The following is a 10,971-nucleotide window of genomic DNA, read 5'->3' as shown; positions in this document are numbered from 1 at the left end:
AGTCGACAAATATAGTTTTTTATTATATTATAAAAAGAAAATATTAAAATAAAGAAAAAGATTTGAAAGGAATTAAAAATAAGAAGAGAAAAAAGTGAAATCCACCGTGGATCCCAGTGTCCACCTCCTTTTATATTCTTTGTAGTCCAACACGAGTCATCAAAAAGACTCAACAAAATAAACACTCACTCCACCACTAATTTAATTTATTTAATTTGTAAATAATAAAAATATATACTATAATTATAATTGTATATTGTATATTATATATGGGAGATGATTCTAACACACTCTTTTTTGATTCTCACACATCTATTTTAACCTTTTACTCTTCTAATAATACTCTATTTCTTTAAATTGGTGTGTAAGGATCAAAAAAGGGTGTGTTAGAATCATCCCCATTATATATATATATATATATATATATATATATATATATATATATATATATATATATATATATATATATATATATATATATAATTATAATGGGGATGATTCATATATATATATATATATATATATATATATATATATATATATATATATATATTATGTACTTATACTAATACTATATATAATAATAATAAAAAAGATTCTTCCTTTCAAAAAACTTCACCTTTATCCATCTGCATCTTATTCTGATAAATCTTTCTTTCTTTCCTTTACATATTTGATCCTCTTATCTATGTTTCAAATTTTTGATTCCTTATCATACATACATATACAAAGAGCATATCGCATCACATATATACATATATACACAAACACTTCATCTTCAATTACCCGTATCAAAGATCAATACTTTGCATATTGTTTCTGTAAAGGTGTTTAATTTCTGTTACCCTTTTAAATTATTTGTGATTTTTATATATCTTTTTTAGGTTTTGTTATCTTGTTTATACTTTCTTGAATTTTTTTTCTGAAATTGTAGTTCGATATATATTTGTGAATAGAAAAGAAGATAGAACTTGTTCTAGTTCTTCTGTTTATGTATTTTTGTATATTTATAGTTTAATAAAAACTTGTGCTTTTAAGTTTCTAAACTGATTTGCATTGAATTTCATTAATGTAAGAGGAAATTTTAGTAGTAGGTTGGTGCAATATAACCCTCTCCCACATTAGTACATATGCTTACATCTGTCTACTCTTAGATGTTAATAGGACCAACCAATCATGTTTATTATGTAAAATCAAAAGATATGGTCCAAGTTTGACTAGTAAGTGTTAATTTTGACTTTTAAGTTGGTTAGATTTAGAAAGCTTGTAAATAAATGTGTCATGTCACATTTTGCTACTCTTAGGACAGGTGATATAAGTTTCTTCACAAGCATTTGTCTGGCTGGTGTGTTTGGAAAATGTCGGGTGCGGATGGCAGAAACGTATCTTCTGGCGATATACAAATGGTATTGTTTTAGCGATCATGTTTTTGATTTTTCATTTGGTTGATGACTTGATTTGTAGCGTTATAAATATATGATCCCGCGGTTGCAGATTCAAAACCTTATTGAACAATGTCTACCGTATTACATGACTCGGAAACAAGTCATAGATATTCTTTATCAACAAGAGAAAATAGAGCCTAGTATTACTGAGCTTGGTATGTAATTTACGATTACGGACATATGGTTTAATAATTCGTGTATCGATTTTATGTCTAAAAAAGTTTTTATCTCTGTTTAGTGTGGCAGAAACTTGAAGAACAGAATCAAGAATTTTTTAAGGGATACCATTTGAGGTTGATGGTAAAAGATCAAATAATGGAATTTAATAAGCTGCTTGATAGACAGGCTGCATTGATGCATCAATTGGGCTCAACGGGAGGCAATTTCCAACCTAAGTCTAACGGGTCGCATATACCACCAAGTAAGCTAATCTTATGCTCGAATCTCACTTAAATTAGTTGTTGAAGGAACTATTGTTATCGTCTATTACATGCCCTTAGTGTCCGTTTATCGGTAGATTCTTAGTTTAATTGTTTGGCGTTTCTTCATCACTATGACATTCTTAGGTGTTGTTTGTTTGTCAGACAGTCTGTAGATCTTATTATGTCTTATGTATGCACGCCCGCATATTTTTTAAGTGCAGACTGTTTGTTTTTCTAAAGACATAAGATAAATTAATGTTTTATTCGACAAACTTAAAAAAAATGTTATTGGTTTTGTATTTTGGCAGTGCACCAAAACGCCACATGCTATACGCCCGAAAATACTGGTATACCACTGAAAACAGAAAACATGACCGATTTCTCGAGAGGATTCAACAGTTGCGGACTGCCAATACCCTCGGGTGATCTGTCTGCCGCTCATTCTAGAAGGATCGATGTTTCACCGAATATATTGCTGGCTCACAACTCAAACATTGGAATCACTAATGGTATTTCAGTGAAAACTGAATCTAGTTATATTAATAATTCAAGGTATATGTATGGGCCTGATGGAAATGTTCTGGAAGCACGGCCCACAATCGGAGATGGGTCAGTTTCGTCATTTAGTTGCTTGGAGTCTGACCCGCACCAATTAAATGGAACACTACTCAATGACAGCTCTTTGTTCGGTTTACTGGGTCCCATGTCTCAAAACTTTGGTCTATCAGATTCGACTGCTGATTTCAGCAATAGTTCTGGTACGACTTCGTTTATATATCACTCTTCTACGTAGGTTAAGGTGGCAATTTTGACCCATCAAGTATAAATGAGTCAACAATGCTTAACTTCTTTTGCTATTTATAATGATAACTTTTCAGCAGTACCATCTTTTTGTATGTATTGAAAAATTAACGTTTATAAGAGCCCATTTTTGTATCTCGAACATGGACTTATTAATAAATGAGGCGGCCCTGTTGAACTTTCACTTACTTTGTTGTTTTCCGGAGATTTGGAATACTATTTTAATCATGGTTAACGCATAAAGTGTTCATATTTTCATGAATATCACAAAAAGTGTGTGTGGGTCGGTCAACACAGCCCAATTCAACATGTGTTAACCCGTTTCATCACAAACTAGTTTTGAGTTGTCATGTTATATTTGATTAATGGTCGGTCTTACTTTCCAGACATGCTGGAGAGCTTTTCAAGGTCTGCGTATCTAACATCGGATAGAGACACTTTCTTGGACTCTCATAGCAGTACGGTAGACCATCAAGGTAGGATCTTTTTACACTTACCCACATCCCTTTATTTATACTTATACTTGAAAGTCAACTGTTAACATACAAATTGTTTTTTCAGGTGATAATAAGAGGTTGGACATACCGGAAAACCTAGGTTTTGATGATTTCGGCAGTGAATCGTAGAACATCAAATGGTATTTATTATTCTTGATTTAGCTCTAATCTTTGGTTGTCTTGCATTTACATTTATATTTTGAAACTGACTATCTGATTATGTATCGTTTTGCAGGTTAAACTACTCTCGTAGGACATAAATCCATGTGAGGTATAGTGTGGTCAAATTGGAGATGTGAGGTATAGTAGATTGGTATGCGCAATGCAGAGGTAATAATAACCAATATTAGGATGGGTGTTTACGGTGATAGGCGTTAGCAATATGTTTCACGGGGTTAAATACCAAAAATCTGTTAAAAAGTTTGTGTATTAAACGTGGAATGCCGTATGATCACTACCCCTTTGTTGAAATTTGTTTAGGTTATGACAAATGATGATTTTGATCCTTGTAAATTACATTTTGCAGAAGATTATGGTTGTTTATATCGCTCTCTTAATGTCTTCGAATATTCGATTAAGATGTTTTGCAGATTGTTCATGACATGAACCAAGGGTTTGCGTGTCAAAATACCAATATTCTGAATAAAAAAGAATATTATTTCTATCATTGCATATGAAGAATTACAGTATGATTTTGATTATATGTCTAAAGGATCTTAATGGAATGTGACAGTCATGTCGTCATGAACCTAGATGACACCTCATCAACTCTGATGAGTTGACAACCATTTTGAGTCGATTGATCTCCTGTTGATGTCGTATGGCTCCATCAAACAGTAGAGAAGTCATTAAAGATGATATTATTAAGGAAATAAGTCTGTTCAAGTTTGTATCCGTTGGAAATTCTAGGAGTCTCATTAACCCTTGAGGTTATAAGTTTGAGTCTCGTTGTGAATAAAAATGTGTGTGTGTGTGTGTGTGTGTGTGTGTGTGTGTGTGTGTGTGTGTGTTTTTGGTGTTATAAAAAAAAGAAAAATACTCCGTAGTATTTTAGATTTCAATAAAGTGAGATAAAGCAATTTGAAAATGGACATCAAAATACGACTTAGTTTACAGGATAACTGCCTGAGGAGAAGGGTAGATGGTGAAACGGAGTTTTACCTCTAGCAGCAGCGTTAAAACACTAAAGATCCTTGCAAGCTGGTACAGTAATCTGCTAATTTACTAAGTCGATCAAAACAAATGACCACAATCTCCTTCCTAACCGAATCAAAATTTCGCCCAGTCAATATATACTCCAAATGAGACGTGACATCATAGGGTTAAGTCAGTTATAAATCAAACTTTATAAATCAAACTTTACCCAAAATTCTATTTCATATTTCTAGTTTCCTTATTATCTTTGTATGTATCAAACTTTCAGTTATCGTTGTTGTATTATAACCTATAAACATGTTACATGTCATCAGTGCTTGATGTTGTACGACTTATATGGCTGCCGCGTTGGTAAAATTACAGTTAACTAATAAAGAATTCATATTATTATACGTAGAATAGCGATAATTGAAATTTTGTAAACAAAAGACATTTTTGGTTAAAATTTGACATATTCAAATACTCAACCGAGACAGTCTTTATAAAATAAATAATTTAAGTTAGAAAGATATTTCATCCGAGTTTCTGTGGTGTAGTGGTTATCACGTTTGCTTTACACGCAAAAGGTCTCCGGTTCGATCCCGGGCAGGAACAACTTATTTTTGTAATTATCATTGCTTGAAATTGAATGGTGTTGGCCCAACATTGACTCCCTGGTTAAGCCCAATAAACTTCTTTATTCTATTTTTTTGGTAAAAGAAACTTAAATCTTATATTATATAACTAAAGGTAAGTTTCATCAAAGATGAAACCCCTAGAAACATACCAACCGAGAGTAACAAACAAGCTCGACAAAGTTTCATCAAGACCAAGGCAATGACCAACAAAACACGAAAACAAGACGACAAATCCACATTACCCAAAACGACCCAACACACCCAAAAAGAGGGCCAAACTAACCTACGAAAACATAAGCGGAAAATATATGAAACCATCTAAGCTAGTCTAATAACATATAATTTCCTTGTAATAATGGGTCTAACATGGCCCCATTTTGATCAAGGCTCGATTTAAGTTAGTTTGATCTCGATGAGTTTACTACTTCCGAGCTTTGTGGTTTCTTGGTCCAATTGTATTATTGTTCGTCTTTTTCATTTTTGAATGAAAATTTGTTTTGATGTTATTGTTATTCTAGTCCCCCCACACAAAAGAAATGCACATCGTTTCAAATCTTAAAAACGATTATGGGTTTGATACTTGACCCTATGACTCTATCTAGAAATGGTTTTAAAATATATATGAAAAATTAGTATTATATATGGGTTTGATGACTATGTATAAATGGTTAAAAAAATTATATGAAAAATTAGTATTTTATATGGGTTTGACTATCTTGTCTCTAAAGTCACAAGTTAATGATCACTCAAACTTTTATTTTATAATATTTATTTTATAATAACATATAATTCATATATATTTCCATTTATACTTAGCTATTAACTAATGTATGTGACTATGTGGTCCATTGGGCCAAGGCCCAATTTCGATCCGTGCCCACAATCAATTCGACAAAAAATTACCAAAATTTGAGTACTCGGTCAAACTTGGTCAATCTTATCAACTCTATCGAGACTCTGCGTGCTCCGGCTAATAATAATCACTAACAAAAGAGTAAGAAGAAATTGGTTCAAGGCATCGATTGGAAAAATTCGGCGTGTTCATAAAGTATATCCAAGTTCATTTTTGTCGACTTCATGATTCGTAGCTTTCTTTTGGTTTCGTTGTTTAATGTTTTTCTTTGATTGTAATAGTTTTATTTAGAACAGTAGTACGAGATCATTCAGGGGGACTTAACCACCAACGCGTTCAACTCCCATAGTTGTATAACCTGCCCTCAACTAGTGCCCAGGAGGAAACCCGGCCTAAACCGAGAGCATGGGCGGTAAAACCCCCATTCCCCACTGCCGCCGCAACGTGATGTGCGGAAGGCACCCTTGGTGGAATTCAAGGGTGGCCAACCTTGTGTGCAATGTTGCACCTCACGGGAGTCAAACTCCTGACCTCTCGTTAAGAGAGGCATGCTACTACCACAGGAGCTACAACACAATGTTGATTGTAATTGGTTCGGTTTATGTTAGATGAGACTCGGTATATATAGTTATTTTGTTTAGCAACTTTCTAGATACGAGGCTCATCGGAGTTTCTTTCTTGTATCCCTCAATTTCGTTTTCGTTTCGAAATTGTTTTATGTTTTTTGTAAAAATCTTCGTTATTTTTGAAAAAAAAAAATTAAACTAAATCATTCATACCAACTAATAAAGTAGTATTAATCTTTTACCTCATTGTTGCGCAACGTTAACACTTCCTTAGAAAAATCGAACGGGACATTAAAAATAACATGCATACATATGTTATATGTACGCCAACATATAATGGAATGCTATAAAATTAAAACGTAAATTGTGTAGGATTAATGTGCAAGGTACAACATATAACTATATGGCCAACTTCATTTGAGCCTTCGGGGTCACACAAATATACACCGAGACGTCAAATAAAATATATATATAATGTATATATATTACTCAAGTAACAAAATAGTAAATCGAAATTAATTCATTTACTATTCATATGAATAGTAAATGAATCGAAATTAATTAATTTACTATTCACATGACTTAGCTTGACCTCTTGATCTCATGTCGGCTCATGAGATCAAGCATAGAATTTTTGGGCTAGGCTGTGTGTGTGTGATGCATGGTATGGTTGTGTTTTATTTTTCCGCATTTATATTTAATTGTTGATTATAATATATGCTAAATGTTTTTGATGAAAACATCAAATAAAACTAGTAACGAGTTTCAAAGGTTAAAATTGATGATTTTAAAAAGTTAAACTCTAACGAGTTTAAAGTTAAATATTTTTTTGAAACTCAAATAATATATATGAGCGACATCTTTTAAAAATGTTTTAAAATGATACACAATGTGTATTTGTTATTTTTTATATAAAATAAAATAACAAACTAGACGCATAAACACGATCGACATATATAAAATTGGTTAAAATGATTTTTAACAAATAGTGTAGTGAATCTTGTGTGCATGCATTATTCGTTAACACAAACATTTTCAAAATACCCGTCAAATTTAAGTCATGCCATCCAATGAGCTCGCAAACACTCCTCGTTATTTTTTGATTATGGTGAGACCTAATCGAATTATAGCCACGAGGTGGATTTTCAGTTACGAGTGAGATTAGGCTGAATTTCCACTGTTTCCAAATTGGACAACTTAATCGTATTCACGGTAAGATCTGAGTTCGAGGCAAGGATGGGACAAACATGCCAATAGATAATAGTGGTTTGTTAGACTACACATATCTCAAGATCCCATAAAGATCTAAAAGTTGCACATGTGATGCAATTGGTACTCGCTACCTACCAGTAGACTCTATAACTGATAGCTGATCAACAGATGTAGTTATGGAACCTCTATATAGATCTTAGGCTTTCGTAAATTAATTATTTTTAAATATATTAAAACTTGGGTAATTAATTTATTAAAGTATTATATCGAAAATACTAAAATTGAACCTTGTTCTTTTGTAGATGTCAAACAATCAAAACGTAAACCAAAACACCCTCCGTTCTTTGTTGGAGAAGGAGAAACTCAATGGTTCAAACTTCCTCGATTGGTACCTCAACCTGAGAATTGTTCTCAAATATGAAGGGAAGTTGAACAAAATTGAAGAACCCTTACCCGAAGCTCCTCCTGAGACAGCTACTGCTGCTCAAAAGAATGCTTATCAGAAGTTGTTTGATGAGCAAGAGAAGATAGCTTTAATCATGCTTGCTAGTATGACTTCTGACCTCCAAAAGGAAATGGAAGATCGTACAGCATATGATATGATGACTGAGCTGAAAAATATGTTTCAAAAACAGGCTAGTCAAGAGTTATATGAAACTTATAAGCTTCTTCAAACATGCAAAATGGAGGAGGGTCAATCAGTGAGCTCTCATGTCTTGAAAATGAAAAGCTACATTGACCGATTGGAAAAACTTGGAACTACCTTGCCACCTAACTTGGCTGTGAACACGATTTTGGTTTCACTACCAAAATTGTATCACCAATTTGTAATGAATTACAATATGCAAGGTTGGGAGAAATCTCTGGCAGAGGTGCACTCGATGCTCAAAACTGCTGAACAGGATATTCCATATAAGGTTTCCAATCCAGGTGTCCTGATGATTAGGGATGATAAGGTGAAAAAGAATAAGCCGAAAACTTGGGGAAAAGAAAAAGGAAAGTCAATTGCTAAGAAAAAGATTCCACCACCTCCCAAGAAAGAAAACTCAGCGAAAGACGCCGAATGTTTCCACTGTGGAAAAGTTGGCCACTGAAGGAGGAACTGTCCTTCCTACCTATCTGAGTTGAGAAAAGGCAAAGCTGGCCAGACCAGCAAATCAGGTATATTTCATATACAGTTATATACTTTTTCTAGTGATTCCTGGATTTTTGATACTGGTTGTGGTACTCACATCTGTAACAATATACAGGGAATGAGGAGAAGTAAGAGACTGAAGAACAACACACTAGACTTAAGAGTGGGGAATGGGGCTCGAGCTGTTGTCGAAGCTATTGGCACCTATGAGCTTACTATACCTAGTGGTCTTATTGTTTTGTTGGAACAATGTTATTATGCTCCTAGTATTACGAGCAATGTAATTTCAGTTTCTCTTTTGAAAAATGTTGGTTTTGAACTTACAGTTACGCACTTTGGTATTTCGGTTTCTAAGAATAATGTATTTTATTTTAATGCTATTCCACGTGATGGTATTTTTGAAATTGATATGCATGGTGTAATTTCAAATAATAATTCTGTATATAAATGTACTGCCAAACGAGTCAAGAAAAACTTGAATAATACCTATCTATGGCATTGTCGTCTTGGTCATATAAACAAACAACGCATTTCAAAACTCCAATCTGATGGGCTTTTGGAATCAACTGGCTCTGAGTCATTTGATGTATGCGAGTCATGTTTATGTGGAAAGATGACAAAGGCTCCTTTCTCCGGTTTAGGTGAAAGAGCTAAAGATCTTTTAGGACTAATACATACTGATGTATGTGGCCCTTTTAGAACTATGTCTAGAAATGGTGAATCATACTTCGTTACATTTACTTATGATTATAGTAGATATGGTTATGTTTACTTGCTGAAACATAAACATGAAGTTTTTGAAACATTCAAAATCTTCCAAAATGAAGTAGAGAATCAACTTAGAAAGACCATTAAAGCTCTTCGCTCTGATCTGGGAGGAAAATATATGAGTCAAGAGTTTTTGGACCACCTGAAGAATTGTGGGATTGTCTCACAGTTCACTCCACCTTACACAGCACAGCACAACACAATGGTGTGTCAGAACGGAGGAATTGAACTTTACTTGATATAGTTCGATCTGTGATGAGTCTAACTACTCTACCAATGTCTTTTTGGGGTTATGCATTAGAGTCTGCTGCACGCATACTCAATATGGTTTCAACCAAGAAGGTAGAAAAGACACCATATGAGTTATGGTATGGAAAGAGTCCTAAGTTGTCTTATTTGAAAGTATGAGGTTGTGAAGCGTATGTGAAACGTGACACTTCAAACAAGTTAGAACCCAGAGGTATCAAATGTCACTTTGTGGGATACCCAAAGGAAACAATGGGTTACTATTTTTACTACCAAGCTGAAAACAAAGTGTTTACTGCTCGGTTTGCTGAATTCTTTGAAAGAGATCTTCTCTTACAAGAAGTCAGTGGGAGTAAAGTAGATCTTGAGGAAATTCAAAAATCACAAAGTAACACACCTTCTGAAGGCACTAGCCAACCGCATGTTGAAGCTGAATACACTGTTGGTGAGTCAGAATGTAGAGACCCGTCCTAATCCATCCGGACGAAGTCCACATCGATTACAAATGAATCACAATAGTTGATTACATCGCGAGGTACTTGACCTCTATATGATACATTTTACAAACATTGCATTCGTTTTTAAAAGACAAACTTTCATTTCATTGAAAGTTGACGACATGCATACCATTTCATAATACATTCAACTATAATTGACTTAATAATAATCTTGATGAACTCAACGACTCGAATGCAACGTCTTTTGAAATATGTCATGAATGATTCCAAGTAATATCTTTAAAATAAACAATTGCACAGCGGAAGACTTCTTTCATACCTGAGAATAAACATACTTTAAAGTGTCAACCAACAGGTTGGTGAGTTCATTAGTTTATCATAAACAATCATTTCCATTAATTTAATAGACCACAAGATTTTCATTTTTCATTCCTCATAAACATACGTCTCATGCATAGAGACAAAAATATCATTCATATGGATTGAACACCTGGTAACCGACATTCATAATATGCATATAAGAATATCCCCATCATTCCGGGATCCTCCTTCGGACATGATATAAATTTCGAAGTACTAAAGCATCCGGTACTTTGGATGGGGCTTGTTGGGCCCGATAGATATATCTTTAGAGTTCGCGTCAATTAGGGTGTCTGTTCCCTAAATCTTAGATTACCAGACTTAATAAAAAGGGGCATATTCGTTTTAATAATCCAGCCATAGAATGTAGTTTTAAGTACTTGTGTCTATTTCGTCAAAAATTTATAAAAGCTTCTCAGTCCCAAAAATATATATT

General features: G+C 33.7%; 1 protein-coding gene and 1 non-coding gene across 3 annotated transcripts; both read left to right on the top strand.

Annotated features, from left to right (window-relative positions):
- Positions 1–688: 688 nt before the first annotated feature.
- LOC139853285 (uncharacterized) lies at positions 689–3,704 on the top strand. Of its 2 annotated transcripts, none has more exons than XM_071842656.1 (8): positions 689–827; positions 1,310–1,406; positions 1,495–1,600; positions 1,684–1,866; positions 2,176–2,625; positions 3,055–3,144; positions 3,230–3,305; positions 3,401–3,704. In XM_071842656.1, exons 2-7 carry the CDS (start codon positions 1,359–1,361, stop codon positions 3,292–3,294), a joined length of 942 nt encoding a protein of 313 aa, XP_071698757.1. In that variant the 5' UTR covers positions 689–827; positions 1,310–1,358; the 3' UTR covers positions 3,295–3,305; positions 3,401–3,704. The 2 variants fall into 2 exon arrangements, with proteins under 2 accessions (XP_071698757.1, XP_071698759.1); XM_071842658.1 differs by having other exon boundaries at positions 696–827; positions 1,305–1,406.
- Positions 3,705–4,841: 1,137 nt separating this feature from the next.
- TRNAV-UAC (transfer RNA valine (anticodon UAC)) lies at positions 4,842–4,914 on the top strand. Its single transcript has one exon. It is a non-coding gene; the product is annotated as a tRNA-Val (tRNA).
- Positions 4,915–10,971: the final 6,057 nt, after the last annotated feature.

Source organism: Rutidosis leptorrhynchoides, chromosome 6, assembly GCF_046630445.1.
Source record: "Rutidosis leptorrhynchoides isolate AG116_Rl617_1_P2 chromosome 6, CSIRO_AGI_Rlap_v1, whole genome shotgun sequence".
Classification (NCBI taxonomy): Eukaryota; Viridiplantae; Streptophyta; class Magnoliopsida; order Asterales; family Asteraceae; genus Rutidosis; species Rutidosis leptorrhynchoides.
This window is presented reverse-complemented; position numbering and strand designations above follow the sequence as displayed.